Here is a 20,765-nt window from a genome sequence, read left to right as displayed (position 1 = left end):
TTATTTAATTCATTAATTTAATATGTAATTTTCTTATTTATTTTTTTTAAATATTTAGTTATATTTCTTTGTTCAGCTGCAGTACACACTAAAAGTAAAGAGTACGCAGTCCACATGTACACTTAGAAACCACATGCTGAAACATAAAAATGTTGTCTGAGATTTAATCCCACAGTTGCAAAGTGTAAAATTTCCCAAAAGCAAATTATCCTTTCATAAAAACATCAGTCATTTAGGTCTGATAAACAAAACTGGCTTTCTTTTATGGGATCTGCTGTCAAAACAATAAGTGAGCGTGGCACAGGCTGTATGTGATATTAAGGGTTGCCTAAACATACACGAGAATTACTTGGAGGTGTGAAATGAGAAATTACGCCTCCATGAGTTGATATACAGTTTCATGTTTATTAAAATGGGACGGATTTACAGTTTGTACACTCCATCCACATTGGCATTGATTTAGAAAGCAACAAACAAGTACAAATGCAGTATATACATACCAGTTTACATATATTTATAAAATACAATAGCATTTTTTTTCACACAACTGTACTGTATTTTTTTAATTATCTGAAGTCATGGTTAGGAGGCTTTTTAAGCAAGCTACACTTAAAATGTTCAGACAGAAAGATGCTGTGCAGAAAGCTGTGGATTTTCTGTCATGGAAAGTGAGTCGAGCCTACAGAATCTACAATATTCAGATCTCCATGTTAGAAAAATAGTCCCATGTTTGCACAAAGTTCCCCTCGCAGAAATGTGTTGCAGTTACAGAAGGCTAGCGTCAACAGCACAGGCACCAGAGAAACAAGCAAAACCAACAACAGTGTTTAAGAAGGTCGGACAATTGTGAGTTTGGAATAAACAACCGAGGGGAGATACTCTGTTCTTTTGGGTTTTGCTTCTGTCGTGTTTCTCAGCTGGTAACAATTTCAAATCATGTTCCATAGAGGTTTGATTTCAGGAATACTGATTGAGCTTCTCCTTTGAAGAGGAGTCCTTACAAATAACTTGAACAGAGATTGTAGTGTGTTTGGGTAAAGAATCATTCGGCCATCCTCTGATCTTTGAGAAGTTGCGACTGTCAAAATTGCTTTTTCGATAACTGTATGTCTGAATGGCCATCTTCAGTAAGAGACACATCTCTAACACAAAAGATGAGTGTTTAATATGAAAAAGAAACATGGAAGTAAACAATGATTTAACTTCAGAAAGAGTGTTCTGTGTGTGTTTTTGTCAGGGTTTTCTCTCAGTGCTCTGTTATGACATTCATGCATCCTCCGCCGCCTCAGTTGTCACTATTTTTCAACATTCAACATCTTTCAGCAAAGCTTCACCTTCAGCAGACATTTACGAAACACATTATGTACCTGCCGTTAGTTATGTCCGTCTGGGAAAAACATCTACGAGGTCCAGGCTGCACTTTCATTTTCCCACACATACGATGATTGGAAAGCACTAAAGGACAAAGCGTTGTTTGGTGATGACAAGTCTGTAAAGGTTTTTAGGGTTTCTTTACAGAGGTGTGGACTCAAGTTGCATGACTCGGACATGAGTCACAAATGACTTGACAAAATCTGAAAACAACTTGCAACTCAACTTGGACTTTAACACCAATGATTTGTGACGTCATTTGGACTTGATCGTTTTTGTTGAAAACGCTTGACACCCTCTAAGGCTCAAAGATTAAAAAGTATGTTGTCTAAAAAGTGTGCCATGAATCAATTCATTTCCCTTCATTTCCAGAAGCAGCTAACATTAAAGTTATTTATTCTTCAACCGATCCAACGGCATCTGCTCAAGTTGCAGGAGAGAGTCGTGAAGAACTAATGTTACCTTACTGAGCGCCAGTTGGAAAAAATACTAGAGATAATTTTGTTCATGTACAAAACTATGCAGAGGTCACCAAAAAACAAACTGCAGTATGCAAAATGTGCGGGCCAAAAATTACAGACGGAGATGCGACAACATTCAACTTCGTTTGGCATTTGAAGTTGCACAAAGGACGGTAAATTGCGGCAAATGTTAACCTAGTTAGCGAGCTAATGCTTAGCTAACGGCTAAGTTTTAACAAACTTGATTTACAAATAAATGCAAATTTTAAAATGCATTCATGATTTTTGTAAATATTTGCATTACATTTGGTGAAAATCCCATTACGACTTGTTCAGGACTCAAACTCAAACATCAGGACTTGTGATTCGGAACTTGTGTGTAAAGACTGGAGACTTACTTGTGACTTGGTCCCACCTCTGCGTATTTATAATATAATCTGTTTAATTTCCGTTTTAAAGACGGGTTTCATGGTGAAGAGGTTAAAGCCATAAATCCAGCAGAGCTGATTTGTATCAGGCCACGTGTTTTTCTTGGGTAATCAAAGCCACTGATGATGATGGTTTTGTTTTCTCTTAACGTCAAAACATTAAAAAAAGTTAACAAGTAATGTGCAGGGTCATGTCATGCATTATGAGACGACCATTTTCTTTGACAGACATCTGTTACTTTAAAAAGAAATGTGGTAGAAATTCATATTCGACCACAGTAAACGCCTAATCTGGAGGTTTCATGCCGATCCTGTTCACTGTCACAGTTTAAGCAATGAGTTTGTGTTTTTCCATCATCTACAGGAAGATGTTTTAATAGCATGATTAAATGTCAAAGCATTTCCTTTCAACCAAAACCAGGGTGTGTGTTATTGAGCTGGGGCGTGACGCAGAGAATAAGAGAGAAAAACCATCAAACAGGTTCGGAGGATTTGTTCCAAACAGCTTCATGTATTATTTTTTCATCACTTAGAAAGTAAACTCAGGTCATTTAGAATAATGGTAAAGGATACCATAGAGTTATTTTACCCTCATGTTTGTTTAGAGATTTCACACATTACTGCCACCCTGTGGTCAAACTCTGTTTTACATGCTAAATAAAAAGGGGCACTACATTTCTTGCATCACAAAATGTAAGTTGTGAAAAAACACTGGAATCACCCACAGAGGGTGACAACGGAGATGAATTAAAATTATCTCACATTATTAAATTGACAACGATCATTTTGTAATGATTATGTGGAACAAATTACCTCTGGGCCCCTCCTGAGGACTTAAGCCAAAGAATATTAATCTTGAGGCCTCCTAAATGTTGCCACCGGCACATTTGGATGTCTTTATAGAGAGGTTAAACCCCCCCCGCCCTGCTGGTGGATCACCATGGGACCTTATTTCGGAATAAATGTTAGTCGTTTCTGAGGGGGACAATTTTTTGACCCCGTTTGAATTGTTTCATGATTCACACATACAATGTTTGTCAATTTAAAATATAATTATGCAACTAAACAAAGTCACAGTTTGTCGGAAAACTGTTGAAGTACAAAACTCTGAAAATATGTAATTCGAACAACCACACATGTCGTGCGGACAAAAGCAAAAAATGGTTTGTACAATCAGCCCTCCACCTCACCATCTGCGTTGTCAATTTCCTATTTTCAAAATGTTCATGAGCAAGGGTCAAAGTTTCTCCCATCAAGTCTGTTTTTATACTTCACAGCTTTAGTGGGAGGTACGCTTCAATCAGACATCGTTTTGTGCGTATGCAATATTCATAAATGAGACCCCAGGAATCGCTGGTAAAACACATCAACAACAGATAATCTTAATTTGTGTTTGAAACACAGCTAAGTTACCTACCCCATTATTTTGTTATGTATAAACTTTAATAGTGAAGAACCAACATAAGGAAATATTGAGATTTCAAGCAGCAGCTTCACACAACTTCTGATACGGCGGATAGCGAACATGAAAACAGTAAAATAAAGCAGATATCTGAATCAAAAACAGGAGAGAGAAACTAAACTCCAACTTGCCCAGCTCTTGGACTTACTCCTGAGAGGGTCCACCTCCGGCTCAGCGTAGTGTGGCACAGCGTGTCTAAACTAAACAATGGAGACAAAAATCGGCAAGGCATGACTTTACTCGACGCGGCCATGAGTGCCAAAGGAAAAAAGGGTATTAGATAGCTAGTTGGTGTAGGTGTGCGAGAGGAGAGATGTAGTTCACCAAGCGAATTCACACAAAACTAAATGGTACAGTGACAAACTTATGATGAGCAAACAACTTTCTCGACCTGAAAAACTGTTTTAAATTGACAAACATCACTGGTGTAATACATGGCATAATTGAAATGGGGTTAAAACATATTGCTTCTCGCCGTTGATTACTGTATATATTTTAGAAATGAGTTCCCATGAGGGACACTGGAAGAGGAGGGTCTTCACCTCCCTATCACTGTATGTTCCCTGGCCAAACAAACAAAATGGATCTGTATGACGGCAATTGATTTATTTCATTTGTTACCCAAAACCAGACAAAATTTAAATGGAGTTTGTCTTCACATAATCTGATGATACTCTGTACGCATCTCCAACTTGCTGTGTACATCTGCTTGCATGTTTCACAAGGTGTCTACTGACACATTATCAATAAAGATTATTTGATTTGTGCAGGTTCTAGAGGGTTAATCTGACTACTGCAGTTTGAGTATTGAATCCCCACTCCCATGTATTGATGAGTAGTGGAGCGATGTAACATTTCATGTAGTGTTTTACACTGTTGTTGCTCCACAGACGATACACTGACAGACGGTCTCTCACCTCGATAACAGGACATTCAAAATCTAACGGGTTTGGGTCAAAATGTTAAACTGAATTACTGTGAACACAACATCCAATGCCCTTACGGCTGAGGGGGGGAATAAAGCAGCAGTGAGACCAGATCCCAGAGAGTAAAAGACAGACATAAAAGACTCTGTTTCCATCAGCACGGACGAGTCTTTGTAGTAATTCACATTAAAACCTAACGCTGCAATGTGCAAGTTAGGACAATATTAATACAATAACCACATGAGGTGATCAGACCAGAACTGTAAGAGTGGTAATACTATGCATGCTTTGGAAATATCTGCAACAGGTTTCAAATATTGTGTGTTCAAGCAGTTTCTCAAATCTCAGGTTTAAAACTGTTCAAGCGGAGACGATGACCGATACAGCACTGAACCCACGGATAAGCACAGGAGCCTTTCTTTGATTCATTCTGTTTAAGTGGATTAAAGGGCCAAGGGACGTAGCTGTTGTTACTCACTGCTATTAAAAACTTGCAGTCTGACAGTGTGGTATAATTACGGCACAGGATTAAATTGATGAAATCGTCTGTTTCTCCCTTGCTCTCACGCTCTCATACACACTCACACACACACACATAAACGCACTCGCACAGCTTCCTTTGTGTTTCTCTCCATAGCAGATTCTACTATGGCATTGGGTGTTCTGTGCTTTTTGTTTTTCCCCCACAGTCCTCAGCATGTCCTGCTTTAGTTTGGTGCCTCACGTGGTGGTCTGAAGGCTCAAGTCTCACGTATGGTTACTGCTATTAGTTAACTGTCTCTTTGTGGGAGAGTCTCTTACTCTCTGGGCGACACAGTGAGTATGGACAGGCACTCCACCCGGCAGGCACACCACGTCAGGCTCGCTGAAGGTGTTGTGGCACAGGTGGCATCCTTTCTTTTCAGACACAAAGATTGGTTTCTTCCGGTGTTTCAACTGAGGAGAAAACACATAAAAGTAGAGTTATAATGAGTTCATGCAGCAATGAGCACTAACATAACACTACAGATGGTAAAATTATATGAGAAAATTGAATAATCAACCAGACAATAAATGCTTACTCATAAACATTTGTTCTTTTTCTCCAATTTTAGAGGTAAATGACAAAGTTATTTATTCTGTCCTTAAGGCCCTGGCGCACAGCTGCAAGTCGGCTGTTGGTCGGCGTCTGTCACCCTAGTTTTTGCGGTGTGTCCTGCACCTTTGGCACTAGTCGGCCCTGCTTTTCAGCGATTCAGGATGTTGGATCAGCATCGGATGCGGCGGAGCCCATTGGTGAGTGAAATCTCTCCAACTGGCAGGTTAGCTCAGTGTTTTTGGAAAAACGGAAGTGAGGAAAGTACACAAACGGATTAAGTCAAGAGGGCATGAGATGAAAACAAACCAGCCATTGAGCTCTTTAAAAGAAACGGGTCGTAATGTTTTGTGTTATTGTTTGTTAGCACCTGATAAATATAATTTGTTCATCATCAAGCTGTGTTCATAATGTGCCAACAGGCTCAATGGCATCTTGAATTCCTCCTGTCGGTCTTCCAGTTTCTCTGTTAGAGTGACAAATACAGACCACCACCGCCGCCTGTTGGTATGAAGACTTACTAACATGCTAGTTGGCCGTTAGCTGTAGTTCTTGCGGGGTGTTCAAGTGCAACTTTCTTTGTCATGGATCTTGCCAAATTTGTTATAAAACTATCAAATATAACTAGGCGTCTAAAAAAGATAAAGCAAATCAGGAAACGAGTTCTGTGTATTGTTCATCAAATGTCTTCTGTCTGCGGTAAAAATTGAGTTGCTGGGTCAGTAGCTCTAAAGGCCCATACACACCAAACCCACATCACAGAACCAGTGGTGACAAAGGCCGACTGTTGCGTTGCTTCAAGTTGTGTCTCAACCAGAAAGTCAAAAGAATTGATTTAAATTTAAGGTGACTAACCCACCAAGAATTACTGATTACTGATTTATTTATATCTCAGTTCAAAGAGACAAAGAAAGCTCCAAGACTTAAGCTGATTCGTTTGCACAACGTTTAAATTATGGAGGCTTAAAAGATTGTCAAAGTTCAGTTGAGGGCTGCTAATAACAGGTATTTTAATTTTCAATTAATCTGCCGGTTATTCTCTTGATCATTGTAGGGCTGTCCCCTGAAAGTCAAAGATTTTAATCTTAGTCAGGCAGGTGTTTGTTTTTTCTGTCAGTGATTGTACTTGGGGATGTTTTGGTTCCCAGATTTAGCTGCCAAATGAGCACTCCTCACTTTAATGCTGCACTCTGGTGCAGGCAGCTCACACCCAGGGTGAGTCTGAGTGAGACAGAGGAAACTGCCTGCAGGAAGAAAGGCTTTATCCAGTCAGGCTCTGAGATAACGTTATCTTCCGCCTTCTGCTTAGAAGTGGTGAATGTGCAGCTCACAACTTAATACGGACCAGTCTGTGGCTTTTATTTGATGTCTTATCAGCAAAAACTGCACATTTCTGATCCATCATTAGCATGACTAGCACGCATTAGCTCAGAGGGCTAACTTGTCTTGTTTATTATATAAGGTGACCGAAGCTGTCACCCTGAATGTCTCGCCAAACAACATTCAAACTCTCAGACTCTATTAGGAATAACAAATAGTCAAATATTTGTATTGAACAGCCAAATTCAACTGACATTATTCTGAGTTAGGTACAGTCCTAGTTTATTGATCAAACATTTGGGCAATAAAAGGTCAGAAACGGAGATGGATGGATATGGAGATGTGTTCAAAAGTCTAATTTCATCCCACCAACAATCCAAAACCCCTAATATTCATATTACTATCATATATGACAATGAAAAGCATCAAATCCCCTAATTTAAGAAGTTAGAACCAGCAAATGTTCGGCATCTTTGTTTGGAAAAAATGACTTAAATCATGAACTGATGATAACAAAAAGAACAGTTTTAGATTTTTGTGAAACTAGTTCTGTCTTGTCCTTAAAATAATAAAAAGGTCACATCTTAATAAATCATTGTGTTGTACCCAAGCCAGTAAAGTAACACATGCTGTCATATAATGTGATGTGTTCCTCACCCTGTCATGCAGCAGTTGAAGGTTTTCAGAGTGGGCTAGCCCCAGAGCGATCTGGGAGGTGCGGCAGGCATGCATACTGGCCCTGACGGCTCGACCCAAAAAGGGCCGCAGCAGCTGCAGCGACCAGCCGTCAGGGAGCATGCGCAGGACACGGACTGCATCAAACACCTCGCCGTGCCGATTTAGGAGGTCCACTGCCGCCATCTCCAGGTCTCCACCTCCTGCTGCAGTCTGAGTGTTTCCAGGAAGGCTCCCGTCTAGATACACCCCCAAGAGCTGGTGAAAAAGCTGCTGCCGGTAAGCAGAATCCCGACAAGAAGAGGCCCATATACAGAAGGCCTCAGCGGACAGGAAGTCTCTCAGCTCGTGCACCAATATATGCAGTGCTTTGTCATGCTCCTCCAGCTTTCCATGTAGTGTCGCACGCTCTAGCAGCAGCTGTTCACAGTTCTCCATCTTAGCTAAATTAAACACAAGGACATGAAACATTACAAGTCAAAACCTATCACAACAAAACGCAGCACCTAATGTTCATGTATACGTCTTCAGAATTGTTTTTCACCTAAAAGATACTGTGCACGGTATAGGTTGGACTCCCTGAGCAGAGCTTGGAGCCTCTCTCTAGCTCTGGTGAGCTGCTCCTCATCTGATGGCGACTCCGACAGCAGTGACAAGACTCTCTCCAGGTACAACACGGCCAGGTGTGTGTGGAACTTCTCTTTCTGCATCCACAAACATGGAAGACAACAATCTGAATTCAATAATCGCTCCATTAGGAAGATGACTGAATGAAAGAAAGTGGAAGCTCCAGGTAATGTCTCACACAGAAAATTGAATTGTTTTAACTTGATGTACCACTGAGCATCTTTCATAGAAATGAACGGGGCCCCTGCCTCCAACGCTGTATCCAGTTCTTTTTATACCTCCATGATGCCAACAGGATCCACCTTCATTAACAACTACTGACAAGCCCATTAGGAAGGCCCTTCCCCCCCGCCCTCACCTCGTCCCAAACGCGTGCACACATGCACGGACACACACAACAGGCGGTTAAATTGGGCCGGCCCGGGGCTGTCTACAGGCTCTACTTAAGCGGCACACCCAATTAGATCAAATCCAAATTTCAATTTTCACAAGAGGCTGGCGGCCAGCAGCAGAGTTGGGTCTAACTTGTGTTAACAGCAGCAACAGAATGTTTGCTGATTCAGCAGGGAGTTGGGGCGTTCTGTGACCAGACACCCCTGGCTGAATTCAAGTTCCTATAGCCACAGTGTGTGAGCTGCCGCCTGCTTTCCTCCCGGTGAATTAAGGTCAGAATGCACCGCTGAGCAGAACGCATCAAAACAACCACCCCTATCGCTGAACTGAACAGCATCCCTCTCTTCCTGCAAACCAGCCTTTGATCAGCACCAAATTCATCAACACTAACCTAACAGCCTGCCCTGGACTCAAACCATCACAGCCATGTTTCTCCAGCTGGCAATAAATCATCTTTCTACATGTGCACCTGACAGCGTCACCATCATATATAACCTTTCAAGGCAACCTAAGTCACCTGACTCACAGGTCAGGATTGAAGGAGGAAGTCAAGGGACAGTGCTAACCACTGTGTCACTGTGTCCCATGTGACCAGCTTCATCTGTAGCATGTGGTTAACAGTGAGACTGTTGCAGCCTCAGTACTTTGGAGAACTGATACTGCTGGGAAATTTCTCTAATGATGCTGGCAGGAAGGTAAGTGTTTGGATCAGCACCTCTGGGGCGAATACAGATTGTGTGTGTTGCTCAGTGAAACCTCAACAGAGATCTGTCTCACCACAAAACCACAGCTGATAGTTTTCATCCTTTTTATTTTACCTTTATCCTTCTCTCCAGCACCAGGTGTTCCAGGTAGAGGAGCAGCGCCTGGCTGTGCTTTCCCAGGTACGTGATAACATCATCGTGTTTCACTTCTGGCAGATCTTTACTGGAAGGTCTCTTAGTAAAGATGTGGACACCTTTCTATGAATAAAAAAGAAAGACTAGGTTATCACTATAGTTCTACCACTTCATGTAAAATACGAGGAAATTAAAATGTTGTGAAAATGTTAAAAGAAAATACAGTGTAGTGCAGAAATGCACATTTAGACTTTCTGCTTTTTCTATTATAGCCAAACATGAGTGGAGTTGTATGCCTGTGTATATAAAGGGAACTCGATAAGAGCTCAGTATCTTTTTATAAGGAACTGAAGACATGACTTGTGAGCACTGGGAAGTGACAGGTCAAATCTCCACTGCCATAATGACTGTTTTATACACATCAGTTCAGTCGTGACTAAAGAACTGTAACTTGTTTTTACCTTTATATAATCATGCTAATGTCCTGTGGTTATATGTGCATTTATTTAATTGTCGCAGTTTCTGTGGTTTTACATTTTTGGCTAACTCATGTAGTTTTGTATTCTGTTACTCAATGGGCATTGTCCTTCAATTAACAATTTAAATTCAGAAAAAAAGAATGCAACTGTCACATTAAACTTTATGTCAAGTTGTCAGCAGGACAGGGACATTTTTGAGGTCATTTGAGGCCCCGGTAACCTACGGTGGGATCCTTCCGCAAGGCCCAGTCTGCATACTTCCATATCAGATCCAGGTTGGAGCAGGTGCAGAGAAAGTCAGTGATGTATTCATACAGGTCAGATCTCGTGGAGTCCTGCAGATCCCCGTCTACCACACGAATCCACAACTGTCAGAAAAAAAAAACATTAAGAAAGAATACTATGATGAATTCCTAAACACAGTGTTGGTGCTGAATTCTTCTGTGAGAACCAATAGACACATTTAAGGTGTGCGTACCTGAAGTGCTGCTGCATCCTGACCATTATAATGATAGAGCAGCCCGAGTGCAAAATATCTAGGAGAGAGGGGGAAAATGAAATTAGCTTGACTAAACTGGACACAGTATCAAAGCAAGCAACAGCAAGTATTCACCCAACAAAGCCCCATCTTCTGTTAAGTGCCAAAGTTTTAAGCATGATATGATACATCAAACTTCACCCTCATCACTCTTTAACAAGCAAATGCAGTCACAATTTCAAAATCTTTGGATGCTGTTTCAGCCTAAATGTATCAGAGTCTCCATTTCAATAATAGCACTTCTACAGATGTGAAGACTCTTGAAAAGCTGAGACTAAAATGTCTGTGTGTGTTTAGGCCTGTCATGATAATTACAGTACCAACTTGTCATACAATAAATGGACATGACCTCGATCATTCTGCTGACATCGATACTGCCCTTGTGTTTACGTGTGTTTGTTTACATAAGAATGTCACCAACATATTAGCCAACATGATGCTAGAATAAACCGCAGGATTTTCCCAACCATAAGAAGACTTTTTTTCCTACTCCACCACCACCTACTTACACAAGTCCAAAGAAAAATTAAAACAACCCTTCAAAGACATAACGTAGCTTACCGGTAGCCTGCAGCTGCACTTTTAGAGAGGAGGGTGCACAGTCCTGATAGTAATTGGGTTGCCAACTCTTTGCAACGAGCCAAAAAGTTTGTCTTTTGGAGTTTTACCCTCCAACAATGTCATCCTTAACACAACCGGACTTGACCGGTTTCTGCAATCAACAAATCCTCCAGAAAGCCACACTTATTTTAGCCTATTCTGGGGTCTCATTTATAAAACAGTGCGCAGGGATCCATACTAAAAATGCACATACCGGCAAAAGCCAAAAATGGCATACCCTAAAAAATATTCTACATTCTAATTTGTACAAACAGGCTTCCACCTCACCATCTGTGTTGCCAATTTCCTGTCTCCAAAACGTTGGTAAGCTTGGGTCAAAGTTTCTCCCATCAAGTGTGTTTTTATAGATCACAACTTTCTCGTGAGAAGTGGCGTACGTCACTTTCAGGTCTGGTTTTGTGTGTACACGTTTATAAAAAAGCCCCCTGGACATGTTCTTGTGGGTGGATTTTCTCTGTTGCCATCAGAGCATGGTTACGCTTTACCTGCTTGTAACTAACCGGTATTCAAAATCTTTTCTTCCCTCTGCAACACCTCTTTTAAGTTCTCTATAATCTTTTTGTTTTTTATCTCTTTTATTTATAATCAGTCGATTAACTTTTTCATTATTTATAGATTCCTTTATTCCACCAAACTCCCTGACATATTTTTTACTTCTGATTTCTATTTATTACTCATTTATTTATATGACTATGCATGTGTTACTGTATGTTATGTTACAGTATGTGTGCAAGGCAAGCTGTTCAAACAAACTACCCCAGTGAGATTTATAAAGTTGTCTGAATCAGAATCTGTAAATTCATCAGCAAACACCAAGCTCCCAGGCCGTCCATGCTGACTGCAGCACACTGGCCAGATTATGGAGCTAAATGTGGCATTACGGGAGCTTCGCTAAGCTTGTCTATTAGTCACGAGAGGCATCACTTGGTGTCAAGTCTCAAACTGAGTAATTCTGGCTACTTTTATAAAGGTACTACATTTTATATATACTTGCTTATGTGCATTCACAGCTGTTAAATTACTTTTGAAAATGATGTTAAATATTTTTAATATCATTAATATCTTTATTTCGTTAAAATATTCCAATGTCAAAATATTCTTAAGAATTAAAAGTTTATTGCTCTTTGAAAGAGTGTACTTGCATTATTATGCTATTATATAATTAGTGGTGTAAAATGGTCATCAAAATGACAATAACATCGTTTATCGCAATTATTTTTGGGACAATATATCATCCAACAAAAGTTGTCATAGGCCTGTGCGTGTTTAAATGCAGTGATGTTCTGTGTGTTTTCCCTATGTGATCATTCATATTAATTTATTCTTCAAAAGGAGCAACTCAAAACCAAAATTGAAAGTATACACACTTGTGATATTTCTCCAGCCATGGGACACTCTCTGCTAGCAGGCAGGAGTTGTCTGAAGCTAGCAGGTCTAGGAGGCTGTCATGATTCTGTTCAGCATACAGCTTTAACAGTGCAGTGTCGACGTCCTCTCTGCAGCCGTTGGCCACCTCTGTGCTTCGTACCTGTGTGTGGCGACAAAGAAAAACATTACATGTAATATATCAACACTTTTACAATAACTTCTGTCAAGTGATGTCACTGCAAAACTCTTTAAACGACTCAGTTGTTTTTACTCCACTTACCTCTCCCAAATAACTGATAAGAAATTTCTTGCATCGCAGTACTTTTTCCTGGTCGCCCTGTGCCAGGTGGTTGAGATCTGCAAACTCGTGAAGAGGAGGGTGGCAGCGTGTGAATGTAGAGGAAGCTGGCAGCAGCAGTGGGTAAAGAGATATAAGCTCCCGCACATCCAGCTGACCCTTTCTGCAAATTTAAAAAGTGGAGAGGAAAAAAAACTGCAAATGACAGAAGCAATGAAAAGCCAGAAACTAGCGAACGCACACACATGGTGCATAGAACACACACACCTCATAGCTGTTACATCTGTTATAAATTTAAATCACAGAAAAGGGTTTTGTGAATTTGCATTGGTAATGCAGAAAATTACAAATTGATACTAAAAAATAAATTTGAAAGTTCTCCTCAGGACTGGAAACACTGTGTTCCTGGCAGAAGCATCTATAAATTATGACATTGGAAAGTCATTACAAAGATTGGGTACTAAAGGTTCCCACTAATGTGTAGTTAGAGAAAGATTATGCCTTCTGCAAAAGGTTTTTTGCAATCCTTAAACAACTTCAGCTCAATATGTGCTGGTACGTGAGGGTCAGTAATATGAGTTGAAATGGAAAAATAAGCACTCTATTATTAATCACTGAAAATATTTATGATGATAACATGAGGCTTTCCAGGGAAAACATTGGGCCTGATGGTGCTTGCAAGACTCAAGCTCAGACACTTTAATCCTGACAAAACAGAGCAGTCATGGAGCAAGACACACTGACAGTGATTTTAGACTCTTACCTGAAGTGTTCTTTTGCTTCTAGAAACTGGAGTTGTCCGAACTGTATGAAGCCCGCCTGCTGGAAGATTCTTTTGTGCAAAATCTGTGCATGCAGGAAGTGACAGTATATGAGACAACTGTGTTTTCAGTTTAGAAAAATACTGTCAATAATGTGCAATATTTCCCCTATAACTGCAGACCTGGTGGGCCACTAGGCCAATAGGAACTCCTGCCAGGAAAAACAACAACAACCTTTTAAATGCCCAAAATAGCTCCAAATATCCATTCATCTAGAACGCAATGATTTGCGTTTGTGAGGGCTTCTGTGCAGTGTTGTTCTGTACTGTGTTTTGCTGTCATTTACAAAATCCTCTCTGTGTTTAATCCAGGGCAGGCTTCACCCATCCAAACCAAGCCCCGAGCCATGAAGCCAATTTTTGCAGTGGCCAAACAGCTGCATTACAACTTCCAGCTCTCACATGATGCCACCGGGCCCAAAAACACTTTTCCCCATAGACTGACATGGTAAAAGAAAGTTCTGTAAATCAGTGGATGCATTTTTGTGAGCATCACAAGCTCCACGAAATGACTTGTTTCACTATCGGGATTTGATCGATTCCGTCTGATAACATTTCGAAAGTCTGGAAGAGCTGTAAAATCATTTTATCCCCATTCAAGTTAGCGGTGGGCTAAACTAACTGTTCAGTCTGTGAAAGTTAGCTGCTTGGCTCACGAAAGTTTGTAGTGCGCTTGCTCTTTGGGCCCAACGGTGCTGAAGATCCCAGTAATTTTATACATGGGAAGTCAAACTTTTTTGGCTTCAAGCGCCCCTGAACTTTCATAGGAATGAGTGAGGCCCCCGCCTCCAACATTGTTTCCAGTTCTCTTTATACATCCATGATCCACACACACAAGGAGCGGAGCACAGAGAGACTGGTGAGGTGAACGTTACTCGAGTTGACGACATCTCACTCAAAAGCAAGTTTCCAAAAACAAAGATGAAATCAATAATAATAATATTAATAATAACATCATGATGTTATAACACTCACATGACTCAGCTCAGATTAATAATTTACATTAAACATTTCTGCCCAAACAAAGTTTTTATATAATCAAAGCTTATTGGCAATACCAGTATAATTATATGGGCCATGAATCCCATACATCATTTCCTTTTCAGCCATAAAGTCACAACAACACACTGTTTGTTACCTGAAACTTGTCTTTGGGAATATTTTGCTGTGCTCCCTCTGTGAGGACGAGCGCCTCCTCCACTCTGTGACTGGCCAGTAAGTCCTGGATCTGTCTCTCCAGCGGCAGGGGTACCAGGACATACACTGCCTTAGTAGAAGCCAGTATGACCTTTCCTAAAACACACAACACTCACAGGTCAGAACTTCAACACGTACAAACAGCCACTGATACACATACTGATGTCACAAGTGGCCTGTTTAAACAACCAGCAGACTTAATCTTAATCCTGTGGTTTACACAACAAACTATATCCTTTAAAAAAATATTTAGAGACGGTTTAGAAAAGGTTTCATGTGTTCTGCTTCAGTTGCGTATCAGCTGTTAAAATGAAGGATTCTCTGTAACAGGAAAAGGTTGCTTCTGCTTCAGATCCCATTAACAATTAAAGCCCCAGTGTGCAGCTCTCCCAGGCTCTCTGACTCTTTCTGCTAAAAAGGTTTTGGTTTCTCTCTGGACTACTTAAAAAACAGAGGCCTGTTTTCCATTTTCACTCTTCAGGAAATTGTGTGCAACAAGGAAGCGCAGTTAAAGACACTTGATTTATCTCTAGTTTATATAATATTCTATAATATACACATATATATGGGATGGACAATTATCTACAAGTTTGAAAATGTACAAAATCTGGGGGTGTGGAGTTACACAGCAGTGAGACCTCTGTAGCTGCTCCTTACTTCTGCTTGAGGCTCAAGGCTACATTAGCCGCTACGAGCGTAACATACCAGAAACTCTGGTTTAATTGTCAAGGGTTGAGTTGCATCATGGGTAAAACAGGCATCAGGTTTTGACAAAAAAGAACATGTTAATGAGGAGACCTGTAAGAGGCTGTGATGTATAGTAAACATAATGCTAGTGTCAGGTGAAACAGTTCTTCATCTTCTTCTTATGACATTTCAAACAGGTGTTTAGTATCAAAAGGAGCTTGTTTACCTTTATGACACTTAAATGTGTTACAATCTAAATAAATAATAATAAAAATGTGTGAACATCAGCAAGATAATCAATCAGTTGTTGATTTGATTGGTCGACTTTGGCTGAAAATGTTTAAGAAAGCAATATTTGAGGAGGATACCTTCAAAGTCTTGCAGAATGTGTCCATCCCTGAATGAAAGTGTTTGTTTCAGCTGTTGGTCCAACATGCTGTGGATGGTGATGAAGCTTTCATCCAACGCCACCACGTACGGAAAACACACAGCGGCACCGATCACGCTCTCTGACCAGTTAACTGGAGCCCGCTGGGATACCCCTTCTGCATTGGCAAACATTCCTGCAGGGGGGGATGTGGAGAGACAAGTGTAAGGATAAACAGGAATATGTCATGCAAACACACCGTTATGGAAAACACACCAAGCAGCAGGGAAGCGCGGTCTGCGGCGTGCTGCAATGCAATGTCTCTGGAAAGCTGCGGAGGCTGCTCTGAGCTCAGCAAGCTGCGGACGATTTCTTCTCACTTGAAACACATGAACACGCCTCCCAGCAGCAGAAAAATGTAAATACTGAGGCCAGCCACACTTCCCTGCTGGTTGCTGTGTTTTAGCATTAAGTAAAAAAAAATAAAAAATACTAAGAACTTTTCTAAAACTTAAAGATTCCCACTGAATAAACACAGCAAATGCACACAGGCTGTAAAAATGATGGAGGTTAGCCTGAATCCACTTTTAAGTCCGGAACCTTCCGTCTACAATGGCTTGAGACGCGCCCTCGTTGAGGACTTGGCTCAGATACCAGAAGCCTCCTTAAGAAATCTGATCCCGTTTGATTCGACGGTGGGAATCTCTTGCGACTGCATGCCTTTGCTGACGTCGACCCCAGCAGGATTCGAACCCGGGACCTTCCACATGGAAGACAAGTGCTCTTACCACTAGCAATATACTACGGAAATACCTTACAATACTCCAAATACATAATAAATAAAAAATAAGTAATATTGAGATAAAGAAGATCTGCCAATACTTTGATTTCGGCAGTGTCTGTTCACAAACTGAATATTTTACCACATAGCATCTGATTTATTATCTTTTTTACAGCCACACAGGCCAAAGAATGATAGAAACACAGTATGGACAATAGAGCCTACAATTATTTTTAAAGTATATGAATTTATAGACATTTATATCACATTTTTGTTTGTAGTTCTCAGCTGTAAAAAACCCTGATAATTTCTTGTAATATTATTAATCAATAACGTGACCTTTATGCAATTCAATGGCACAAGAATGATGGATTATCAGATTAGAAAAAATATTAATTTAAAGATAGAGTGCCGGACATTTAGGCCATATAAATGAAGGTCTGTTACTTAAGCCCTCACCAAAAGAGTTCACACAATGATGAATAAGCCTATTGCCACAAGGTAAAACGTTTTGTAATAGCAGTATACCAGAGTTTTACGTCAACCAGCCAAAACTAAAGGAGGCAAGAAGAAGGTGAGAAACCATAGCGATGGAGCAGCAGCGAGGAGTAGGGCTGCGCGTTAACCGAAATAGTATTTAAATCGCAATATGGCAGAGTGCAATGTCTAAATCCCAGGAGCTGCAATTTTGGATAAACGTAACTGTTTCACAACATATCATTATAAATGAAACATTACAGAGACGCCCCCAGCGTACAAATCATATTCCAGACTTGAGGGAACATGCTTGCTTGTTTCAAAAATCACATCATCATTTTATTTTGTTTTTTTTTTCAATGAAAAGTCTCACTTGTCTCTGTTATAACGTCTGCTGACAACCCACAACCACGAAAATTCACGACCGTTGTAGATTACATTTTGGTCTTTTCAATACATTTATAGGCCTTCTTTAAGGAAAATGAATTCTAAGACTTTTAAAGACCAATCTACGCTGTGACTTACCCAGACCACCAGGTGCTGCTAGGAGGAACTCCTCCCTGCCGATCCTCTTCACAATAGGTCTCCTCTCTTCACTGTTGTAAGGGAAGAGGTCTTGGGAGGTTCCTGTGTTGTAGTTCAGAATCATGTACTGTGTAGCGAGGGCCAGGCACAAGAAGTAACCATCAACGCTGACAGCGCAGGGCTGCTCAGGAGTGGTCACCTCTTTGACCAGCTGCACTCTGTCCTCATACACCATGTAAATCTGCACTGTCCGCCGCTTGGAGGAGAGCACGCCCATTTCCACACAGAACGGATCACCGTTCACTGGGTTCTCGTTGATGCAGAACGCTGTCACGCCTCTGATCTTGGCTCCACCACCTGCTGCCGAGGGGACAGTCTCCAGTGTCACCATGTCGACCAGGAACACTATTCCATCGCAAAGCACTATCAGACGCTCCAATGCTGAGGCGGCGCGCAGCTCAGCGACCGGCTTCTTGAGGCCCAGATATTTGTGCAGCAGCTTCTGAGCCAGGTAACTCAGTTTCCCTTTGGAGGAAGTGACCTCATCCAGCAGGAAGTGGTGGATGAAGCAGTCATTGGTGCCCATGTACAAGTGCTTTCCACAGCATTCGATGCACTCGATGTTGATGCGAGCCTTGTCGCCCATGAGGAGATCTCGCTCCACAGCGGGGACAAGCTCAAAAGCCTTCACACTCATCTCGGCCAAGGCATCTACACTAGATGATACAAAACAGACAGGCATCAACAAAACTGCAAACAAATGACAGTTTATGACAAAACACTTTCTTTTATACACAATGAAGTGGCAATATAACTGTTTATGAATAGGATATACTGAGGCATGGGTGTGTCCCATACTAACAACAAACTCTGGATGTATTCTGCTTTTGGACAGTTCAGACTTACGTGACTTATTTACCTCTGAATAATAACACACACAAGTGCAAGCCTCAAAACATTCCCAAAATCTCAAGGTTTATAAGCATTGGTTTGGGCAAAACATCATCAGGGTTCCTACAGCTTAAGACACGGTAAATTTAAGACTTTTTGTAATGCCACTCAGACTGGAATTTAAGACCAGCTTTAGGAAAACTTTTTAAGACTTTTTAAAGACTGATTTAAGTCATTTTAATACCAATTAGATTAATAAAATCAATGCCTTCTAAGACTTTTTAAGGGTCTGTGGGAATCCTGATTATCTTAGGCTCTTGGAAATTGTGGCAAACATTTCTCAATTTTCTTTTTTTATGTCACAATTAATCAACTACTTTACACAATGAAGAGGCTGGTAAGCAGCCTTACACATAACCTCACCGGCACGCAGAAATTGGTTCCTGCTTTGGCTGTGGAATGATCTCTATAGATTATAAGTAAATTAATTATAATTGCATATTAGGCATTAGCAGTGGAAAAAAAAAAAAAAACGATACAGCTTAGTATCGCGATAGTTTTGTGCGGCAATATCGTATTGTCACACAGTGCCAAGTGCTTATTCTCTTATTACATAAATTATTAATAAGTTAAATACAAATACAACTTTAGGAGGTCTATTTAAATAATATAATCAGTACTTTTTCAGTCCACTACATTCATTTTTCTGCTGCTGCTGCTGCAAAAAAAAAAAACTGAAGTGAGATGAACAGTCTGAAAACTTTTTCCTAATAGATGAGACAGATGTTGACAAAGTTTTCCTTTGGGGACAGTTGGGGACAGTTGAAAACAGGTAATAAAATCCAAATATATTGCAATATATTTTATAGCGATATGTTTAAAACTGCAATAATATTGTATCATGACTAAAGTATCGTGATATCATATCATGGAGCCTCTGGTGATTCCCACCCCTATTAGGTATGTGACTAAGCTCAGGGTGTGTTATGGACTTACTGTCGTCATACAGGAGTGTTATGTGTTAATAAATTTATCTATATCTGATTTGCTCTGACACATGTAAATACTGTATTGTGTGCTTTGTTTTAGTTTCATTTTTTTCTTTCTTGCCACTGTTTGTGATGCAAGCTCAGTCTTGTACACACACATAATATGGGTTGGGCACTTTGGGGTGTGTGACAGTTAAAGAGAAATAATACATGAGGCTTAGACATGACCATGTTCACATATGTAACTAACAATATTTAAGTTACTAATGGGTTTCTTTCCTATATATTCAACGTATGTCTTGTTAAAGACCATTCACACTCTTACCCAAATCTCCTGTGTAATGTCTTTTAGCCAAGTTAGTCCTCTTTTCTCATTAGTATTCAGGTTGAGTCTAGTTTTGGTTTATTTTCAACAGTTGTGGCAAACATTAGCTAGCATACTCTGTCATGTAACGTTGCTACAGTGGTGACAGCTACAGAGTGACGCTAGCTATTTTGGCAAACCCATAGAGGCTAACGACAATTTCAAAACAGAATGCACATGTTAACACAGGCTGTCAGGAGGCAGAGTGTTTTGTTCATGAGCTAAGATAGATTAAGTATGTGAGGAAGTCGTGGTTGGGTCTAAATTGACTGTATTAGGTAGCTTCTGGGCCAGCTAGCTAGCTAGGCTAAAGCTAGCTTAAATGTACCAGTGATGCCAATGCTAGCAAGCTAATTAACGCTGAGCTAGCTTGTCAGTGTGGCTAAATGAAGGCTTGTTTATGATGTGTTTTATGGCGTATCTTGTCTGAAGAAACAAACTGCTAGTTTCCACCCGGCCTCTCCTTTCTTGAGATGATGCTCTGCGCACCAACTCCCTCCCTAGTTTCTGTTGGTGCTGTCGGCGTTTGCGAGCATACCTACCGCTGCAGACAGCGCTCAGGACGGCAGGCCGGATCACCACACACAGGCGAGCCCTACTACTCCAAAAACAGCGGCCACGACACACATTTACAGCCACACAGTAACATAGCCATGGTGCTCGGGTTGGCACCGCGCCGACAGCTGAAAAATACGGCTTGAATGGTGGCGTTAGGTCTTCCTTGCCCAGTGTAAAACGCCGCCCATTTGCACTGAACTCCTGCTGGCTGCAGGTTGATACAGGGGT

The 20,765-nt window shown here is 40.7% G+C and overlaps 1 protein-coding gene across 3 annotated transcripts; it reads right to left on the bottom strand.

Moving 5' to 3' along the window:
- Positions 1-387: 387 nt before the first annotated feature.
- Positions 388-20,765, bottom strand: tgfbrap1 (transforming growth factor, beta receptor associated protein 1). 3 transcript variants are annotated; one of them, XM_050045660.1, is made up of 13 exons: positions 20,518-20,765; positions 17,736-18,451; positions 15,954-16,148; positions 14,840-14,994; positions 13,645-13,727; positions 12,864-13,044; positions 12,583-12,743; positions 10,535-10,592; positions 10,281-10,424; positions 9,557-9,700; positions 8,263-8,422; positions 7,701-8,161; positions 388-5,584 (listed from the first exon to the last, which is right to left on the bottom strand). In XM_050045660.1, exons 2-13 carry the CDS (start codon positions 18,430-18,432, stop codon positions 5,396-5,398), a joined length of 2,628 nt encoding a protein of 875 aa, XP_049901617.1. In that variant the 5' UTR covers positions 18,433-18,451; positions 20,518-20,765; the 3' UTR covers positions 388-5,395. The 3 variants fall into 3 exon arrangements, with proteins under 3 accessions (XP_049901617.1, XP_049901599.1, XP_049901608.1); XM_050045642.1 differs by having other exon boundaries at positions 20,522-20,765; XM_050045651.1 differs by having other exon boundaries at positions 17,736-18,446; positions 20,522-20,765.

Source organism: Epinephelus moara, chromosome 1 (assembly GCF_006386435.1).
Source record: "Epinephelus moara isolate mb chromosome 1, YSFRI_EMoa_1.0, whole genome shotgun sequence".
Classification (NCBI taxonomy): Eukaryota; Metazoa; Chordata; class Actinopteri; order Perciformes; family Serranidae; genus Epinephelus; species Epinephelus moara.
Note: the sequence above shows the minus strand (reverse complement) of the source record. Positions and strands in the feature narration are given on the sequence as shown.